This window comes from Mirounga leonina, unplaced genomic scaffold (genome assembly GCF_011800145.1).
Source record: "Mirounga leonina isolate KUSES-001 unplaced genomic scaffold, KU_Mleo_1.0 Mir_173, whole genome shotgun sequence".
Classification (NCBI taxonomy): Eukaryota; Metazoa; Chordata; class Mammalia; order Carnivora; family Phocidae; genus Mirounga; species Mirounga leonina.
This window is the reverse complement of record NW_023270447.1, coordinates 44,452,584-44,475,036: the sequence shown is the minus strand read 5'-3', so window position 1 is coordinate 44,475,036 and position 22,453 is coordinate 44,452,584. Positions and strand designations below refer to the sequence as shown.

Genomic DNA, 22,453 nt, shown 5'->3' with positions numbered 1-22,453 from the left:
TCTATCTATCTATCTATCTATCTATCTATCTATCTATCTATCTATCTTTCATTATGGTAATCCCCTTCACCTATTTCCTCCATCCCTCCCACCCTGGTAACCATCAATTTGTTCTCTATAGTTAAGAGTCTGTTTCCAGGCACCTGGGTGGCTCAGTCGATTAAGCAGCTGCCTTTGGCTCCAGTCATGATCCCAGGGTTCTGGGATCGAGTTCTGCATCCAGCTCCATGCTCAGCGGGGAGCCTGCTTCTCCCTCTACCTGCCACTCCCCCTGCTTGTGCTCACGCTCTCTCTCTCTGTCAAATAAATAAATAAAATCTTAAAAAAAAAAAAAAGTCTGTTTCTTGGTTTGTCTCTCTTTTTTTCCTTTGCTTATTTGTTTTGTTTCTTAAATTCCACATATGAGTGAGATCATATAGTATTTGCCTTTCTCTGACTTACTACACTTAGCATTATACTCTCTAGCTCCATCCATGTTGCAAAGGCAAGATTTCATTGTTTTTTTTTATGGCTGAATAATATCCATTGTCTATATATACAACATATCTTCCTTATCCATTCATCTATTGATGGACATTTGGGCAGCTTGCTTCCAAATTTGGCTATTGTAAATAATGTTACAATAAACATAAGTGTGCATATATCTTTTCAAATTAGTGTTTTCATATTCTTTGAGTAAATACCCAGTAGTGGAATTTACTAATCATATGGTATTTCTATTTTTAACTTTTTGGGGACCCTCCATACTGTTTTTCATAGTGGCTGCACCAGTTTGCATTCCCACCAACAGTGTACAAGGGTTCCTTTTTCTGCACATCCTCACCAGCACTTGTTTCTTGTGCTTTTGATTTTAGCTATTCTGACAGGTGTGAGGTGATAATCTCATTGTAGCTTTGATTTGCATTTCCCTGATGTTGAGTGATGATGAACATCTTTTCATGTCTGCTGGCATCTGTGGTCTTCTGCCCATTTTTTTATTGGATTGTTTAATTGGATTTTTTTTGGGGGGGTGTTGTATCAATTCTTTATGTATTTTGGATACTAACCCTCTACTGGATATGTCATTTGTAAATATCTTCTCCTGTTCTGTAGGTGGCTTTTAGTTTTGTTGATTGTTTCTTTTGCTGTGCACAAACTTTTTATTTTGATGTAGCCCTGATAGTTTTATTTCCCTTGCCTCAGGAAACACATCTAGAAAAATGTTGCTACAACTGATGTCAGATTATTGCCTGTGCTCTCTTCAAGAATTTTTATGGTTTCAGGTCTCACATTTAGGTCTTTAATCCATTTTGAGTTTATTTTTGTGTATGATGAAAGAAAATGGTCCAGTTTCATTCTTTTGCAAGTAGTTTTAGGAATACTTAAAAAGGAAAAAAATGTTTGAGAAGCTTTGACTCAAATATGGCTTTCTTTTTAATAAAGAAAAGTTTGTTCTAATAAAACAATTTGCATAAATTTTATTGTGTCCTTGCACTTAATGGGAAGATGAGAATTAATCTGAAGAGAGTTCAAAACTAAGGTATTTTCTTGATTATAAAAGTGCTTCCTGGGGTGCCTGGGTGGCTCAGTCGTTAAGCGTCTGCCTTCAGCTCAGGTCATGATCTCCAGGTTCTGGAATCAGTCCCACATCGGGCTCCCTGCTCCGCGGGAAGCCTGCTTCTCCCTCTCCCACTCCCCTGCTTGTGTTCCCTCTCTCCCTGTGTCTTTGTCAAATAAATAAATAAAATCTTTAAAAAAAAAAAAAGTGCTTCCCATGGTAGCCAGAGGCGGGGAGAGGTGGGTAATATGGGTCAAGGTCATCAAAAGGTACAAACTTCCAGTCATAAGATAAATAAGTCCTGGGGATATAATGTACACCATGATGACTCTAGTTAATGAGACCATATTGTATATTTGAAAGTTTTAGATATAACTAAATTTATTATGATTTTGCGGTATATACATACATCTAATTATTATGTTGTACACCTAATATGTATAATGTTATATGTCAGTTATATCTCAATAAAAGATAGCTTCATGGTTGACAAAAACATTTCATTTGTGCTAAAAAAATAAATGAATAAACAAAATAAAAATTGTTTCCAGGGGTGCCTGGGTGTCTCAGTCAGTTGAGCATCAGCCTTTGGCACAGTCATGATCCCAGGGTCCTGGAAATGAGCCCCACAGGCTCCCTACTCAGCGGGGAATCTGCTCCTCCCTCTCCCATTGCCCCTCCCCCCCAACTTGTGCTGTTGCTGTCTCACGTGCTCCCTCTCTCTCTCTCTCTCTCTCAAATAAATAAGATCTTTAAAAAAAAAATAAAAATTGTTTCTGTTTTCAGGAAGATGATAAAGAGGACGAAAGTCATTATATTTTACATTCAAACAATAATGAAGACGAGACTGAACTTTCAGGAACAATTCATGATACAAATTCATCTTTAATACTTGAAGCACCCAAGGTATTTAGTAAATTGATTTCCTATTTGAATGGTTTGCTGTGAGCTAACATTTCCATAAAGACAAAAGCTTGTTCCCACTCTCAGCTAAAGAGATACAAATAAAATGATCCTCTTCTCTTTCTTTTATTTATTTTAAGATTTTATTTATTTATTTGACGGAGAGAGACAGTGAGGGAGGGAACACAAGCAGGAGGAGAGGGAGAAGCAGGCTTCCCGCCAAGCAGGGAGCCCGATGTGGGGCTCGATCCCAGGACCCCGGGATCACGACCTGAGCTGAAGGCAGACGCTTAACGACTGAGCCACCCAGGCGCCCCTATTTTTTTTTTAAACGAACGGTTTTCCCTGTTGTATCTCAGTGGCTTCATAAATGACATAGGCCAGATCTAAGGCATTTTCAAAGCACAACCATACCTTATTTTATACCACAGATACAGTCTTAAAATCTTGAGGGTAGAACACAATGTTCAAAAATAGACATGCATTTAAAATGCTGTAGAAAACAGAGCTATACCAAAGGACTTCTTACTGAATACTTTCTAAAGAAAAGAGTTATTTAGCCAAACCCTTCTTTACGCTTTAATTTTAGAAAGGCTATTTTGAAGCTTTTCCTTTTTTATTCTGAAAATGAATTGTGCTTATTTTGCTCTTTGCAGGTAGAGTATGGTATTGCTTTACCTGATAACAACCATCTGGTGATATTCTTTGCATAATTTATTGACAGTGCCTCGAGCTGATATTTATTTCTGTACTATACATTGTGGGGGTTTTCTTAGTGTAGACATTCTTTGTTAAAATTTCATAAGTGTATGACATCTTCAAATATACCGTATAAACACACCTGTAAAAAAATTAACTAGCTTGCAGTATTTGATACACTATAGTAATTTAAAGGTGGGAAGTAGTAGGTTCATTTCATGAATTTGCATTTGGTAATACTAATGAATAGGTGTCCAAGTAGGAAATATCACTGATCTCTCAAGAGGAATTGGGCCTCGTTGTGCTCAGCACTGTTGAGGATCCCCAGGGTTAGGTTAGAGGCTCAGCAAATCCATACATTCCTCAGGCAATACCTAGGAACTCAGCAAAGTTTCTGCACATGTATGACTAGTTTCAGTTGTGTGTACTTCTAATTAGTGAAATATCAGTTAATTAAAAAGCATACTATATTGGTTCCTTTTTGCCATGTAATTTCAGTACAGTTGAAAAAAATATATTTCTGTTACAGGGCATATTATAAAATAGTCGTACTCAAAGTAGTTGAGACATACGTCCCATATCTTTAGAGACTGCTTTTTGATAATTTCAAGAGCCATAATTTCTTTGGAGTTTTACATAAGCTTGAAAATATCTTTGCTTTCTTAGGTAATAGTATGATGTGTGTCTATATTTATGTACTACTTCTGTATGAGATGCATGAGCTAAATGTTCAGTGCAGCAGGTTAACAAAATTCCTATTTCTGATTGAGAATTTTCAGGTGGTTAATGTATAACAACCCTTTTGGAATAGTCATTCACCTTGCCAAGGGCAGATTTCTGCCTCTTACTGTTTGTCCCTTTCTTTGCTTTGAGGGTTATGTGGGAGTGAGCTTTTATTTCTCCTTTGTAATGGAGAGCTGTTCAAGTAACTGTGCCTTGGCGTGGAATGTAGTCATTGAGGTTATGTCAGGGGTTAACTCCCCAGGTAATGCGTAGAGTGCCACTTCAAGGCAGGTGGGGTTAAAATTATTTTTGCAACTTTTATTTACAGGAATTTAGAGATGAACCCTATTATAAAGAGGAGCTTGTAGATGAGCCGTTCCTCGATTTGGGAAAGGCTTTTCAGTCCCAACAGAAAGAGAGAGACGATAGCAAGGAGGCCTGGGAGATGCATGAATTTCTGACTCCTAGATTGCAGGAGATGGGGGAAGAAAGAGAGATGCTTGTTGATGAAGAATATGAGCTATATCAAGATCACTTTCCGTCCATGGACTTGTATCCCTCATCACACCTTCAAGAGGCTGCTCCTGTTTCCTCTGTGAAGGAACTTCACTTTGGCACTCAGTGGTTACAGGACAACGAACCACCTGAGCTTCAAGAAGCAAGATCCATGAGGAGTATGTATTCCCAGGAGACGCAGCAGTGTAGCTATAGCGCTGGAAACATGGTAAGGGGTGAGAACAGCTCTTCCACATCCCCCTCTTCTCTCCCCCACCCTCCCAACCCCTGTGCCTAAGTCATGTAACTTTCAAAAGAACAAAATGTAATGGAAAATACGGTTTTTGTAATTAATCATTTTTCCAAGATGTACCGTATAGTGTAATGCTGTAAGGATAAGCTCATCTCTCCTATATTATACAACTACTAGTAAGAGTCCATAGCTGTGGTTGCCTTTTATAGTGGTTTATAATGGGTTTTTGCCTTGTTTTTTTTTAATGATGTATTTCTCCAGATTACCCATTTCAAAGAAGAGTTCTTTTGCCATTTGTGGTTTTTTTATTCCCTCAGAGAGACACGACTCTATATTTCTCATATTGTGTATTTGTATTTATCAGGGAAAATCAAGGCAAAATTGACTCAAGATACATTGTTTATGTCTTGTTTATCCACACTGTTCTCTGTTATATATGATACTAAATAGAAGGTCACTGAACTCTTAAAAATTATCTTTACATTTGTGTTACTGCCTATTTTCAACTGGGCAGGAAAGCATTATATTTAAATAGATTTGTCCTTGCTATAGATCACCAATAAACTTTATTTTTATAAAATTAGGGTTAACTGGTCACCAATTGGAATCTTTCATTAGGGACATTTTTAATGTTTTTGTTTGTTCATTTCATGCCCCAGATCAACTTCCAGGGAAATGAAAATTATTATATAGAGGTTTTTTGTTTTTTGTTTTAAGAGAGGGAGAGAGGGGGTATAGGGACAGAGGGAAAAAGGGAGAGAGAATCTTAAGCAGGGTCCACGCCCAGTGCAGAGCCCCACATGGAGCTTGATCTCACGACCCTGAGATCATGACCTGAACTGAAATCAAGACTCAGAAGCTTAACCAACTGAGTCATCTAGGCGCTCCTAGGGATATTTTTTTACATGGCCACTTAGCAGTATGTTTAGATACAGCACAGTACTCCTCTCACAGAGATCAGCAACTGTCTTGCAATGCTGTGGGGAGTGTGCTTTTCTTTACTCTCTCTCAGAAGGCCCATAGGGCTAGTTTCTTTGCTCTCTCCTTCCTCAGACCTATCCTTCTTTTCCCCCTTTTTTGCAAATGCTTTGGGTCCTTCTTCTATGCAAGGTGCTATACAAGCTGTATTTATAGAATGCAAGAGGATTAGCAGACTCTGGAAAGTCTACCAGAAAACAGATGTTTTGGGATTATGTGAATAATGCCTGGATATGGGCAGAGGTGACAAAGAATCACCTGGTGTGTTGCCATTGACATTGGTGCTTTCTTTCCTTGCCAGTCCCGTTCCTGTATCTGTAAGTACTCTAACCCAAACAGAATATTCAGTTATATGGAGCAAATTCTAATCACAGATTAGTGAATATTCATAAATACTCTTTGTTGTGGCTTTCTTCTATAAAAAGAAAATTTTCTATTTACCTAAATATAAGGCAACCTGAAATAGAGGCCCATTTTAGTTTATAAACTTTCAGGGTTCTAGACTAAATAGTCGCAGTTACATTCACAGTATTTTATAAACATTCATATTTTAAAAACTGCCAAATGTTAAATTTTTTGCCTATTCTCACATTTAATGACATAATTTTATTCAGAGTCTTTCAATGCGTATTTATGTCCATAAATACATTATCACTAGAATCACCTTTCTGTCATTTAATACAGTTTTCCAAATATATCATCTTAATTTTCATATAGGTTGTTTGGGATACAGTGATTTTTGAATCCATGCTATCAGTCAGAATTTTATCCTGATTTCAAGTACTCATTTGCATAACAATAGGCTTTAAAAGAATTCCTTTTGTAAGCGCATAATGATTATCTTCACAATATAACCACTTACTCTGTTGTTTGTTAAACTGCTATTTAAAAAGCTTGTTTATGACAACATTCAGTGCTCACAATTTGAAAGACATGCATCCTAATTACTAAATCTGTGTTAAATTTCCTAGCTTCCTTCTTTTTATTTTCTATTTCTGATTCTGTGAGGTGACCTATAAGCTCCCTAAAATGGCATTGATTAAACTTGTTGCCGCCCCAGGGGTGCCTGGGTGGCTTAGTCGATTAAATGTCCAACTCTTGGTTTTGGCTCAGGTCATGATCTCAGAGTTGTGAGATCGAGCCCCACATGGGGCTCTGTGTCAGGAGCCCACTTGGGATTCTTTCTCTCTCCCTCTGCTCCTCCCCTCCCCTCCCCTCCAACTTGCACACTCTCTCTTTAAAAAAATAATTTCAGCCCTAATGTGTCTTGTGTGCACAATATTTTATTTTCTTTAAATAATTAAATCTTATTGTTTTGGGCATTCTTTTCCTGAACTCCACAATGATGGCAGTGTAAGGTAGGAAAAATTTTTCCTCTACTCTCATTGGTTCTCTGGCTGGGGCCTTGGAAATTAAGCTGATGAAAGATTAACAAAAGAAAAACAATTTATTAACAAGTGTGGCATGCACTCATGCAGTAGAAAGTCAGTGATGAATAACTCAAAGGGGTGGTTATACTTGGGCTCATATAGCTTCTTAACAAAGAACAATAAATTTATTGAGAAGTGACAAGACAAAGGAAAAAGGGTTTAGGTTTTAGGGTCAGAGCTGTAGGAAGGTAAATATAAGGGGGAAATTGATGGAAGATAAGGGTTGTTGTAGTTAGGTTTGTTATGTATGTTCCTCTTGCTGCCATCTCTGAGCTGAAAAAAAATCTAGATTCATCTCTGATGATGAACAGTCAGGGGAAGATAGCTTTTCAGTATGTGCTGTTTCACATTTGTCTTCCTCCCCGAGTAATCCTTATGCCAAAGTGGCATATTTTTGATAGAATGGTCTAATTCTCTATAACAGTTACACGCATAAGATCAGGATGGGCTTGAATCTTTATTTGCCCTCCTCTCAGAAAGGTACTCATGGGATGAAAATTTATTATCTAATATTAGAAGCTTTGGGTAGATTGTTAAAACATTTGAATACTTTACAAGATATGTAATTCTCAGTACTCCTTTAGAGAGTGCCCTCCAGAAGGGTAGAGTAACAGTATCACTTCTGTCTTCATTATAATATCCATTTTGGGCTACAGACATAGCTATATTTATGGAGTGCACATATTACCCAACTACTTAGATTTACCTTTCTCTACTCTCCATTTTATTTTTATTATTATTTTTTAAAGATTTTATTTATTTATTTGACAGAGAGAGACACAGCGAGAGAGGGAACACAAGCAGGGGGAGTGGGAGAGGGAGAAGCAGGCTCCCCGCAGAGCAGGGAGCCTGATGCGGGACTCGATCCCAGGACCCTGGGATCATGACCTGAGCTGAAGGCAGTCGCCTAACCAACTGAGCCACCCAGGCGCCCGACTACTCTCCATTTTAATTGAAGGATAAAACCATCAAGATTTATAGATCTGGTTCTTTATTTTTACTTGTAGTAAAATACACATTGCAGTAGCCCTTTCCATTCCCCACCCCCCACCCCTCCCCCCAATCTCTGGTTTCACTTTCACAATTTCAGTTACCTGATCAGCCAGGGTCTGGAATCAGATGATCCTCCTGACATATTCTCAGAAGGTCAATACTAGCCTAACACATGCCTGCATCATTCACCTCACTACATCTTATCACTTAGGCATTTTATCATCTCACATCATCATCATAAAAAGAAGGGTGAGCACAGTATAATAAGATATTTTGAGAGAGAAAGAGACCACATTTACATAACTCTTATTACAATATAATTGTTCTATTTCATTATCAGTTATTGTTGTTAATCTCTTACTGTGCCTAATTTATAAATTAAATTTTATCATAGGTATGTATATATAGGAAAAAACAGTATATACGGGGTTTGGTACTATGCTTGGTTTCAGGCATCCACTGGGGGTCTTGGGACATATCCCCCTCAGATAAGGAGGGGCTACTGTACATAAAATTTACCATTTTAACCATTTCTAGGCTTACAGTTCAGTAGCATTAAATACTCTTGCATTATTATACAACCATTATCACCATCCATCTCCAGAATTTTTTTCATCTTCCCAGATTGAAAGTCTGTACCCATTAAACAGTAACTATCCATCCTCCCCTTTTCTTATCCCCTGGCAAACAACCACAGTCCTACTTTCTTTCTCTAAGAATTTGACGACTTTAGGTACCTCATTTAAGTTGAATCATAGAATATTTGTCCTGTTGTGTGAGGCTTATTTCATTCAGCATGCCTTCAAGGTTCATCCACATTGTAGTGTATGTTGGAATTTTCTCCCTTTATAAGGCTGAATAATATTCCATTGTATGTATATAGCACAATCTTTTAACCCATTCATCACTTGATGAACATCTGGATTGTTTCTACCTTTGGCTACTGTGAATAATGCTGCTGTGAACACTGATATAAAATATCTGGTCAAATCATTATTTTAAATTTTGGGGAGTATATACCCCAAAATTAAGTTGCTAGATCATATGCAAGTCTATGTTTAATTTTGGGGGGGAACCACCATCCTATTTTCCACAGTACCTGCACCACTTTATATGCCCACCAGTAATGCACAAATTTTCCCATTTTTATACATGCCTGCCAATACCTGTTTTCTGTTTTTGTTTTTTTAAAAAGGTGCAAAGTAGTATCTTATTGTGGTTTTGATTTGCATTTTTCTAATTACTAGGAAAAGTTGAGCAGCTTTTCATGTGCTCATTGGCCATCCTCATATATTCTCTGGAGAAGTATCTTAAGTTTTTGCCCCTTTTCAAAAGATCTGACTCTTGCCTGGGGATTATTTACCTTAGACTGATTGTATATTCTTATTTTCTTCTCTGTTTAGAAAAACTCATTTTTCTAAAGAGCTGACCCTCTATATTGAAATTCAGATTCAGCTATCAATTCTCTTATTCCTCAGTTACATAATTGTCATTAACATTTTTTTTAAGTCCAGAATTGCTCTAAAATTTCTTCTAAGTACTCAGTGCTTACCATCTCCTCCTTACTCGCTTCTCTAAGGAATTCTTCTTTTATTCTAGGCAGCTAGGTTGTTATGTCTCCTTTCTCATCCCAACTTAATATTTGAGTTGAATTCTATGTTCTGTAGGCTCCATTAGATATCTGATAGAGTTCTGTACTTAGCTATACTCATCATCTGTATGGAAAAAGTCAGCAGTATTTGGTATATCAGTTTATGAGACATCCTTCTCTTACATTGAAGTATGACCAATATAATGTTAATGTAAACAGTGGACCGTGTAAAAGATGTCATTCACCTTTTTTGTTTTGAACAACCTAAATTTCCAACAGTAGAGAATAATGGTGTTATTCATCTTAAATGAATTGAGGTATGTTCCTCTGGTGGCCTTAACGGTATCATTTAATTTTATGCCTATAAAAGTTTGTAAGATATTAGGGACGCCTGGGTGGATCAGTTGGTTAAGTGTCTGCCTTCGGCTCAGTTCATGATCCTGGGGTCCTGGGATCAAGCCTCTGCCTCTCCCTCTCCCTGCCCCCTGCTCATGCTCTCTCTCACTATCTCTCCCTCTCTCAAATAAATAAATAAAATCTTTTTAAAAATATCAAATAAAATATGTTAGTGAAGATTGTCTGTTCTGGAAGACTATAACTTTCAGAAACCATAGAAGACATGTATCAAAGGAAGACAAGCAGAAAATGCAAAAATCATTGATTGTGCTTATCTGCAGGTTTTAGGTTTGTATTACTGGTATTTGCCAGGCAGATAAAAGTGATAGGAAGGGCAAAACAAGAGCTTAGAGCTATGAAAATCTCCGACCAGGTGTTTTGGGCTCATCAGTGAAGCTATTGAGGTTGTGGTCCAACGTGATCCATGAGTCAGTGTGTATCAGCCATTGACCTTTCTTGGTTGGATAGATCTTTATTCTTACACCTTTGTGATCATTTACTTAAATCCACTCATTAATGTTTATAAAACAATTTTTTTTTTGGTTAAAAAAAATCCACGGTTTAAAAAAAAATTGATATTATTAGCCTGTACCCTTGCAGATATAAAGTTATCAGCGTTTGTTACTGCTTGCCACAGTATAAACCGTTAACTGAGAATGGTCTGTTTGTAGAGCCAGTTTTCCACTATCCGCTATCTGGTTTGAATGATATTATGTTCCTCATTTTATCACAAAGTACTAATGCATTTCTGTCTGTCTTCCTCTCAAGATGAAAGAAAATTTTGGCATCGGTTCCCCACCCTCCATACCCTCATCTGAAGGAGGCAGTCAACAAAGCAGATTTGATGATCTGGAAAATCTTAATTCATTAACAAAAAGCAGTCTGGATTTAGGTTTGTGGTCTTTGTTTCTCATAAACACAAATTAAATTATTTTGCAATCTCAGTTTTATTTTTACATACGATAACTCTTTACTGTCGTATTTTCATTCATTATGCTGCAAATTTAAGTCTGTTTATTAATCTGCTTCAGAATATCTGGAAGAATAAACATAGCTCATATGTCAATGGAGGGCTTTCAGATTCTGTTTTCTGAGAGGGCTGTATTTTCAGTGCCTGGTTCTGCTTTTTATGAGCAGTATGGATTAAAACTAAAACTAATACCTTACATGCTAAACCTGAAATAAGTCTCTGCTAATACATATTAAAATCTCTGGTGCTGTTAAGTGATACTGTTAGCTCATTGAATGGGGTTGTTAAATATTAATAAAGCAAGGCATATTTTAAACATTTATGAAACATTTTTATAGCCATATATTACGGTCAATTTTGGTGCATTAATAACTTAGTTTCCATTAAAGAATCCTAAAAGTATAGTGCCTCTCCTTGCCTACCCCAATATTGATTCTTATATAATTTTGAAAACTTGACTTTTAAAAATAATTTTTCTTCATCCAACACTGAAATATCAAAGGCTATTATTAAGATCCCTAGGTGAGACAGTTAAGTTCTTTCACAGCACTGGGATTTATAGAGCCATTGTTGAAGATTTATGCTGTCCTTCACGTGTTACGACTCTGCTTATAAGGGAAAGTCTTTCTCTTTGGGCAGTTCTCATGTTGTATGGTAATACGTAGTAGGGCCAGAATGCACTATAGACGGTTTTATATTGGTTTCTATGAGTTCAGCATTCTGCTGAGTAAAATCTAAAGAATGGAATCTTTGGTGGTAAAGATTGAAGTCATCTGGGAGCGCCTGGGTGGCTCAGTTGGTTGAACGTCCAACTCTTGATTTCGGCTCAGGGTTGTGAAATCAAGCCCAGCGTTGGGCTCTGCTCTGAGTGTGTAGCCTGCTTCAGATTCTCTCTCTGCCCCTCCCCACCCCTTCTTGCTCACTCTCTCTCAAAAAAAAACAAACAAACATAAAAGATTGAAGTCATCTATGAGATGATTACAGTTGTCAATTCCCTGTAAGTCAAAACACAGCATGGATAGTTAATTTGGAATATCTAAGATTGGATGAGTTTATCCAGTTTTTCATCATAGATAACCAATTGTGACTAGGATGAAAATGGACTTTTTCCCCCACAACTGTCCCATGGTACTATTTTAAAAAATTTACCACATTTCTATAGTCCTCCCACTAAGTACTTGGAGAAGATTTATGGCACAAATGAATGAATTAACTGAATTAATAGGTCATGTCTGTTTGATTGCCATTGATACTTCATAGCAATGTCATTACTCTTTTGGGCCAGGCAATTCTTTGTTGTGGAGAGCTGACCTGTGCATGGTGGAATGTTTAGCAGCTTCCCTGCCTTCTAACCCTCATGCCAGTGGTACTCTAATTCCCAGTCATGATCAAAATCAGATTTCCCCAGACACTGTCAAATGTCCCCTGGGGGGTGAAATTGCCCCTGGTTGAGACTCCCTCACTGCGCTATACCATCAGGATTGAAAGGATAGACAGGCTAAATGGGATGGGTGTTGGTGGGGAGGAGCAGCAGAGTTGGGAAGAACATAGGGAAAATAGTCCCTCTTGAGCTCTGCTTTCTGTATTACCTAAGCGACTTCAAAGTTACCTCCTCTGACTTCTGCTACCTATGTAAGTTTCTTGGGGCCGCTGTACCAGATTGGCACAAACTTGGTGGCTTAAAACAACAGAAATTCATTCTCTCACTCTGCTCAAGGCCTGAAGTCCTAAATCAAGGTGCTGTGCTCCCTCCGAAGGCCTGAAGGAAAAACCTGCTTTTTGCCTTTTCCAGCTTCTGGTGGCTCTAGCCTTTTATGGCTCATGGTTGTATCACTGTGATGTCTGCCTCCGTCTTCACACAGCTGTCCTCTCTTTGCCCTGTGTCTTCTCTTCTTTGTCTCTTATGAGGACATCTGTCACTGGATTTAGGGCCCACGTGGGTAACCCAGGATGGTCTCATCTCACAATACTAACTGTATCTGCAAAGACTCCCCCTCCACCCCCAACTAAGGTCACATTCATAGGTTCTGTGGTTGGGTATATCTTTTAGAGAGGTCCCCAATCTGCTCACTACACTGCCTTAACCTAATACTTTGCAAGGCCCTGGGACTTTATTTTTTAGAGATTATAGTTTCGGGAATGAAGTTAGACTTGTATATCTTAGATTTGTCCTCACTGGAAAAGCATTCATAACCACATGCTTTCAGGAAAAATTTTGAAAGCCTCTAGAATGCTGTGCAGCGGGCGTGACTATTTGGATTAATGCTAACCGTGGGTAGGCTGAGAAATTACTAATACAGAGTTGACACAGATTTGGGCTGTGTTTTCTAAGCCATCTTTCAAAATGAAAGACTTGGGCTAAGTGTTTTCTAAGCCATCTTTCAAATCTGTAACTCTTTGACTACTTTATTAGTAACAGACAATTTTAGATTTATCTCTGAATAATTAAATTTCTTTTTCTGAACAGTTAATTTAAAACTTATTTTTGAGAACCTTATGTGTAAAGGGCTATTCTTGACCCTGTAGTTAATCCAAAATTTTGTATCCTCGGGGCGCCTGGGTGGCTCAGTCGTTAAGCGTCTGCCTTCGGCTCAGGTCATGATCCCAGGGTCCTGGGATCGAGCCCCGCATCGGGCTCCCTGCTCAGCGGGAAGCCTGCTTCTCCCTCTCCCACTCCCCCTGCTTGTGTTCCCTCTCTCGCTGTCTCTCTCTCTGTCAAATAAATAAACAAAATCTTAAAAAAAAAAAAAAAAATTTGTATCCTCTAAGAGCCTCTACTCTTCTTGGGCTGTGAAACTAAACCTATAAATTAGCATAATTAATAAGGTGAAGCATACAAGATAAATTCCAAGTCAATAATACATTTAGTGTTACAAGTTTTCAGAAGGTTTCAGACAGAAAGTAGTTGTTTCCTGATGTTTGACTGCCCCTGCCTGGATGGTACCTCCAGGGAACCCTGGATGAGTCTCTATCATTGCACCCAAGAGTCAGGCACACTTACTCATTTGCATGTAGCTCTTACTATAAACTGAGCTTTTAGAAGGGGCTTATATCTGATTGTGTTACCTTAGCAGGTGCTCAAGAAATATTTGTTGAATAAGAAAGTGAAATGCTACTTAATGTGTGGTTATTCAACAGCCCTCCTTCCCCCGCCCCCACACCACCCGCAGTGGCCAGGTTATACAATAACCCACCCTCCTCTCTACTGAGATTCTTCTTGCCTTTATTTTATTGACCATTCTGTTCTTGCACCTCACCAAGTATAAACCTTTTGAAAATTTCCCCCATTCCTCTCCTATAAACATTAACCTCCATTTGTCCAGGAACCTTTTTTTTTTTTTTTTAACTTTTTTGTTTTTCTAACCTTTGTGTGCCTGTATGACCCTTACCCAACACCTGCATAGGCCCTGGAGGACTCGATTTGTTTTATGGGCTCTGGGTACTGCAATGCACTTGGTGAGCAGCTCTGTAAAGTGTGAGTGTGTCAAGCACCGTGACAGATGAGAAATGTGTGCCTGAGCCCCCGCACCAAGGGTCCGTTGGAGGAGGAGTGGGGCAGAGGGCACGGGCAGCCTTTGTGCGGAACAGGTAATGAAAAGTTTTAAATGGACTGCAGCGACCTCTGAAACCCAATGCCCTAATTTAACAGGCCACTCTTACCAGCATGGGTGGGTGGGAAACCGCTCTGCAAATAGAGCCGGTTCCCTCTTCCTAACACTGGTGTTTGGCCCTTCTGGCCAGAGTTTGGCCCCACCCCTCGTCTCTCAGTGGGAAGGAGGAAGCCATAGGCAAAGCTAGAACTCGGAGGCGATGATACGGAGTACAGTGCTTTGCAGGAATGTCGGTCCCTGTGGACAGGAGTAGAACGGTACACGGGGATGGAGGACAGGCACCTGAGACGTCCTATAATACCACCTGAGCATTACAGTTACTTTCACCCCCTCTGCAGGTTCTGTTGCAGTACCAACTGATTAGGTCCTGATTCCAAAGTTTCTAGACAAGATAAAAAGCAGTAGTAGTGGGTTTGCAGAAGATTTGTTCGTTAGGAAGAAACGGAAAGAGTTCAGGTCGTGTTTATAGGAAAAATTTTAGGATAATTTATCTCTTAAAAATCATTTCTGATTTTCTAAAAAGCCAGAGCTCCAAAAAATACTATAAATGTATGGAGTCAAGGGAGGCATTTGATCACAATTCGTAATATTTGTCTAACACGCTGAAGAAAGAGTGGCTGAGAATTTCTAATCGATTACTGGGGTGTATCCTAAGGGTGATTAATGGGCCTATGCCATATGGACACAGGTCCCTAACTATGTGTCCTAGGACTGTATGCACAACTCTGCCCTAGTCTTTTTTTCAGTAAATCGGGAAACGTCACAGATGGCATGTCAGGTAAATTTGCACATTCCAGTTGGCAAAATGCCTTAACCTGAGTTTCTCCATCTATAAAATATGGTTGCTAGTATCTTTTCTCTCTAACTCATAGTTTGATATGAAAATCAAATGAGGTAAACAAATGTAAATGAATTCTGAAATTCATAAACAAAGCCCTGTTAAAAATGTGTTTTCTTAACAAGCACTGGGTGATGTATGCAGTTGTCGAATCACTATATCATACACCAGAACCTAATGTAACGCTGTGTGTTAACTATACTGAAATTAAAATTAAAAAAAAAATTTTTAGGGGCGCCTGGGTGGCTCAGTCGTTAAGCATCTGCCTTCGGCTCAGGTCATGATCCCAGGGTCCTGGGATCAAGCCCCACATCGGGCTCCCTGCACCGCAGGAAGCCTGCTTCTCCCTCTCCCACTCTCCCTGCTTGTGTTCCCTTTCTCGCTGTGTCTCTGTCAAATAAATAAAATCTTAAAAAAAAAAAAAATCAGGGCGCCTGGGTGGCTCAGATGGTTAAGCGTCTGCCTTCTGCTCGGGTCATGATCCCAGGGTCCTGGGATCGAGTCCCACATCGGGCTCCCTGCTCCGCGGAAAGCCTGCTTCTCGCTCTCCCACTCCCCCTGCTTGTGTTCCCTCTCTCGCTGTGTCTCTCTCTGTCAAATAAATAAATAAAATCTTAAAAAAAAAATTTTTTTTAATGTAAATGTTTTTATTTGGTTATTTGTTATTCTGTGGAATTTTTTTTAAATAAGGGAAATGTAGGAGTGCCTGCAGTTGGGACAGCTTAGGTTAATAAGGGAAAATGTGTAGTGAGATGAGAATAAAATCATTAAGGGGGTTTTTTTGATAAAATATTTCTATTGCTAAAATGTCATCTTTTCCGTGAGGCCATATGTAAAATTGTAACTCTTCCACTGAGCAGTCCCTATCCCCCTTTCTTGCTTCATTTTTTTACCATACTACTTGTCACCATATGACATATTAAACATTTTACTTATTTAGTTTAATATAAATAAGATTTCTACCTTGAAGGGTCTGCCCCTATTAGATGCCCATAACTATTTATTAAACAGGTGAAGGATGAATAAAAGCATCTTGTATTCACTATTATCTGGATTTGCTCTTTAGGCGTGATGATTCCAAATGATATCCAAGGCCCTGGCTTGCTTGTTGAACTCCCTGCTGTGGCTCAAAGAATGGAGCAAGATTTGCCCTTATACCAACTCCCCAGGACCCGAGTTGTTTCCAAGGCCTCGGCATACATAGGAACATCATCTAGATATACCGCTGATGCCTGGTATGATACCATTTATCTTTGTTTTCACATTATAAAGTAGTTTTCTTTTTGCTCTTATTTAAAAAACATGATTATGGTGGAACATTTGGAAAATACAGAAAATATGAATAAAACTGAATATTAGACAATTACTATGAGAATTTCACATACTTAAAATTGAAGCATATATACAATTTTGTATTCTTGCAGTTGTGTGGAAAACGATTACATAGAATATTTGCTTAGAGAATAAGAGTTTAATTGTTTAACAATGTAAGCAAGACATACAGACAGATTAAGGAGGGAATGGATTCAAGAGTTAGAGAATTTGCTGGAATTGGTGACTGATAAAGTGTCAGGGTGAGAAGACATAGTTGAGGATGACTTATGTTTCTGGACTGGGACAATAAATGAATTGTGGCACCATTAATTCTTTCATATATGATTGTAGGAGCAAAGGAAGCAACTTAAGTGTACATTGGTAGATGAATGGATAAAGAAGGTGTGGTATTGGGGTACTGGGTGGCTCAGTCAGTTAAGCATCTGACTTTGGTTCAGGTCATGATCTCAGGGTTCTGGGATCAAGCCCCATGTCAGGCTCTCTGCTCAGCAAGGAGTCTGCTTCTCCCTCTCCTCCTGTGCTCACTCGCTCGCTCTCAAATAAATAAATAAATAAAATCTTAAAAAAATAAAAAACGTGGTATATATGCAACGGAATATTATTCAGTGAGAAAAAAGAATGAAATATTGCCATTCTCAACAGCATAGACAGACATAGAGGATATTATGCTAAATGAGATAGGTCAGATAGTGAAAGACAAATACCATATGATTTCACTTATATGTGGTATCTAAAAAAAAACCACACGAACAAATGAACAAACAGAAACTGGCTCATAAACAGAACAAACTGGTAGTTGCCAGATGGGAGGGGGAAGAGGGATGAGCGGAATAAGTGAAGGGGATTAAGAGGCACATGCTTCAAGTTATAAATAAGTTATGGGGATAAGTGCAGCATAAGGAATACAGTTGATAATATTATAATTTTATGGTGACAGATGGTAGCTACACTTATCATGGTGAGCTTTTCACTATGTATAGAACTGTCAAATCACTATGTTGTACACCTGAAACTAATCAAACATCGTATATTATACTTCAGTTTAAAAAAAAAAATTATAGGAGCATGAACAGGTTGGAAGGGAAAATGAATTTGGTTTGGGACATGTTGAGGGTTCCACAAAGTGAAGTGGAATCAATTAGGTGTGTGATTCTGGGGTTTAATGTTGAGGTCTATCCTTATGTGCATAATTGGGAGCAAGATCACGTGTATGTGAAACTGCTGGATTTGAATAGTCGTCATCCAGAGTAAGCTCAAATAGGAAGAGCATAAGGCCAGAATTATAGTCCTGCAAAACAGCATTGTTATAGGTATGAATGAGGAAGAAAATAGTGGAGTCAAATGAATGAACAAAACGTTGGAGGAAATTGATGAGCCCAGAGAAAGTCATGGGGGCACCTGGGTGGCTCAGTCGTTAAGCGTCTGCCTTTGGCTAAGGTTGTGATCCCAGGGTCCTGGGATCGAGCCCTGCATTGGGCTCCCTGCTCCTCGGGAAGCCTGCTTCTCCCTCTCCCACTCCCCCTGCTTGTGTTCCCTCTCTCGCTGTGTCTCCCTCTGTTAAATAAATGAGGTAAAGGAGAAGGAGTTACACATATATAACTACATGTATATCTGTGTGTGTGTGTGTCTGTCTCTCTGTCTTTCTGGGATAGATCCAGCAAATGAATATGTCGATGCTAGAAAGATGGTGATTAAACACGGTCCCTGGCGAGGGTGAAGGGAGAGAAGGACATTGCACACCTAGAAGATGAGCCTTTGGTGGTTTGATGGGAGGAAGTTTACCTCCTCCACAGAGACAGGTGCCAGGAATGAAAAGGAAAGTACAAATACAAGTGCTATTTTGTGTCTTATGGGCAGGAATCCCAAGAGATATTTTATTTTTTATATTTTTTGTCATTTAGGTAAAGGTTATTTTAAAACAGGGATGAGGTGGTAGTAATGTGGGCATTAAAAGGAGAGGTGTCTGAGTAGGGATTCACTTTTGAAACAACGGTAGGAGAGTAATGGCTTAGTGGAAGGGAGTTTAGAAAAATCTTGGCGCCCCCCCCCCCCGCCCTTTTCCAACTTCCCAGAGCAAGGGAATGAGCATCACTCCCTTGAGCATGGTATCTGTGGCAGAGAACCAGAAGCTGTAGAGAGAACAGAAGAGGTTGAGAGAACATTCGGTGAAGAGGTCAGGGTGTGGAGTAGTTTCTTGACAACTCAAGGAGATTCCATGGAGTGTGATGGGTAGTTTGGCTGGAGGGTCTTGGGGGTGAGTCTGGGAACGGAAGCAAGGAGAAACCAGAGAATCAGGGAAGGAAGGAGTTGGTGGCCAAGCATAACAGGGATGAGAGATAGGGTGGATTTATTGGCATTCATGTTTTTATTAAAACTTTAGTCCAAGTATGTTGATATATGAAGTGTCTTAGAATGATAGCACTTCTCGGTTCAGCAACCTCGTGACCTTTGCCTATAGTTTTAGATAGAAACTTCATATTATCACAAACAGTTGGTCTCTGGACTTCAGCATAGCTCCTCTCTGAGTGGAAAGGAAAGACTCAGATCGGCTCAACTACTTGAAGGAATTCAGTGGCTTTTTATTCAGCAGAACTGGACCAGTGTGCAGAGGGGAGGTGCTGACAGGTCCTACATCCTGGTGCGAGTGATGTAACCAGCTCCCAGGGAAACACATAGTCTTAAACAGGCAGCGGGTTTGTTTCTTTAGGAGAGATGCCTGGAGGTGGAAGTACCGGAAGGCTTAGGAATATAATTTTATGACTTCTTAAAAATTAAAAATTTTTAAAATTTTTTATTGTTATGTTAATCACCATACATTACATCATTAGTTTTTTTTTTTTTTTAAAGATTTTATTTATTTGAGACAGAGAGAATGAGAGACAGAGAGCATGAGAGGGAGGAGGGTCAGAGGGAGAAGCAGACTTCCTGCCGAGCAGGGAGCCCGATGCGGGACTCGATCCCGGGACTCCAGGATCATGACCTGAGCCGAAGGCAGTCGCTTAACCAACTGAGCCACCCAGGCGCCCTTTGTTTTGTTTTTAATATTCAACTTGAAGGGGGCCAGTGGTGCAATGGATAATGTGTCTGTGGATCAGAATATTTATTCAGTTTATTTAAACTAAAAACAAAACAAAAACAGTTTACTTATTTCTCCTGCCTTTCACCCCCTGCCTCTTGAAACTACCAATGTATTCTCTGTATCTATGAGCTTGGTTTTTTGGTTCTTGTTTGTTTTAGATTCCACATATAAGAGAGATCATGTGGTGTTTGTCTTTCTGTCTGATTTATTTCACTTACCATAATATCCTCAAGTTCCATCCATGTAGTCTCAAAGGCAAGATTTCATTCTTTTATGGCTGTATAATAATCTAGTGTGTGTGTACACATACATATACATCATGATTATCTATCAATGAATTGTTTCTGTATCTTGACTGCCATAAATAATGCTGCAATGAACATGGGGGTGCATATATCTTTCACATAAGTGTTTTCATTTTTTTTTAGGTAAATACCCAGAAGTGATATTGCTGAATCATACAGTAGTTGTATTTTAAAATTTTTGAGGAACCTCCATACTTTTTCCAATTTACCTTTCCAACAACAGTGTACAGGAGTTCCCTTTTCTCCATATCTTTGCCAACCAACACTTGTTATGTCTTGTTTTGTTTTGTTTTGTTTTTTTTGATAATAGCCATTCTAACAGTGTGAAGTGATACCTCATTATGGTTTTGTTTTGTTTTTTTTGAAGATTTTATTTATTTATTAGACAAAGAGAGAGCACAAGCAGGAGGAGCAGCAGAGGAAGAGGGAGAAGCAGGCTTCCCGTGGAGCAAGGAGCCCGATGCGGGGCTTGATCCCAGGACCTTGGGATCATGACCTGAGCCAAAGGCAGACACTACCAACTGAGCCACCCAGGCGCCCCACCTCATTATGGTTTTGATTTGCACTTCTCTGCTGATTCATGATGTTAAGCGTATTTTCATGTACCTGTTGGTCATCTGTATGTCTTCTTTGAAAAAAATGTCTATTCAGATCTTCTGCCCATTTTTTCATTGGATTGTTTTTTGGTATTGAGTTGTATGAATTCTTTATATATTTTGGATTTTAGTCCCTTATCAGATAGATGATTTGCAGTTATTTTATCCCATTCAGTAGGTTGCCATTTCATTTTGTGTATGGTTTCCTTTGCTGTGCAGAAGAAGCTTTTTAGTTTGTAGTCCCACTTGTTTATTTTTGCTTTTGTTGCCTTCATTGTTGATGTCGGATTAAAAAAAATAATTACTAAGACCTATGCCAAGGAGTTCACCACCTAGGTTTTCTTCTAGGAATTTTATGGTTTCAGGCCTTACATTCAAGTCTTTAATCCATTTTGAATTAATTTTTGTGTATGCTGTAAGATAGCAGTCCAGTTTCATTTTTTTTGTATGTGGCTGTCCAATTTTCCTTACACCATTTGTTAAAGAGATCATCCTTTCACCACTGTATGTTCTTGCCTCCTTTGTTGTAAATTAATTGATGATCTATCTTTTGGTTTATTTCTGGGCTCTCTATTCCATTGATCTATGGTCTCTTTTTATGCCAATACCATACTATTTTAATTACTATAGCTTTGTAATATAGTTTGAAATCTGGAAACATGTTGCCTTCCAGCTTTGTTCTTTCTCAAGATTGCTTTAGTTCTTCTGGGTCTTTGTAGTTTCATAGAAGTTTTAGGACTGTTTGTTCTGTTTCTGTGAAAAATACCATTGGAATTCTGATAGTAGTTGCATTGAATCCGTATATTATTTAGGATAGTACAGACATATTTATGATAATATTTTTTCTAATCCATGAGCATGGGATATCTTTCCATTTATTTGTGTCATCTTCAATTTCTTTCATTAGTATCTTGTAGTTTTCAGTATGCAGGTCTTTCATCTTGGTTATTTTTAGGTATTCTTTTTGATCGAATTGTAAATGGGATTGTTTTCTTAATTTCTTTTTTTGATACTTTGTATCAGTATAAAGAAACAGAACAGATTTTTGCATGTTGATTTTGTGTACTACAACTTTGCAGAATTTGTTTATTCTAACAATTTTGGGGTGGAGTCTTTAGAGTTTTCTATATATAAGAAATATGCCATCTGCCAATAGTGAGTTTTACTTCTTCCTTTCCAGTTTGGATGCCTTTAGTTTCTTTTTCTGGTTGAATTGCTCTGGCTAGGACTTCCAGTACTATGTTGAAGAAAAATGTTAAGAGTGGACATCCTTGTCTTGTTCCTGATCTTAAAGGAAAAGCTTTCACCTTTTCACTGTTAAGTCTGATCTTAGCTATGGGCTTGTATTATGTGGAAGTACATTTCCTCTATACCTGCTTTGTTTAGGGTTTTTATTATAAATATGTTGAATGTTGATGTTGAATTTTTTTTTTTTTTTTAAGATTTTATTTATTTATTTGACAGAGAGAGACACAGTGAGAGAGGGAACACAAGCAGGGGGAATGGGAGAGGGAGAAGCAGGCTTCCCTCTCAGCAGGGAACCCGATGTGGGGCTTGATCCCAGGACTCTGGGATCATGACCTGAGTGGAAGGCAGACACTTAACAACTGAGCCACCCACGTGCCCCTGGGTGTTGAATTTTGTCAAATGCTTTTTTCTGCATCTATTGAGATGATCATATGATTTTTATCCTTCATTTTGTTAATGTAGTATATCACATT

The 22,453-nt window shown here is 38.6% G+C and overlaps 1 protein-coding gene across 8 annotated transcripts in view; it reads left to right on the top strand.

Annotated features, from left to right (window-relative positions):
• PATJ (PATJ crumbs cell polarity complex component) overlaps positions 1–22,453 on the top strand; it is a 353,127-nt gene that overhangs the window by 100,430 nt on the left and 230,244 nt on the right. For 6 of the 8 annotated variants that reach the window (XM_035018405.1, XM_035018409.1, XM_035018408.1 and 3 more), the window contains exons 19-22: positions 2,324–2,443; positions 4,191–4,586; positions 10,767–10,890; positions 16,484–16,652. In XM_035018405.1, coding sequence (XP_034874296.1) covers positions 2,324–2,443; positions 4,191–4,586; positions 10,767–10,890; positions 16,484–16,652 — 809 coding nt within the window. The remainder of the gene's footprint in view (positions 1–2,323; positions 2,444–4,190; positions 4,587–10,766; positions 10,891–16,483; positions 16,653–22,453) is intronic. The other 2 variants (XM_035018407.1, XM_035018410.1) reach the window with 2 other exon arrangements.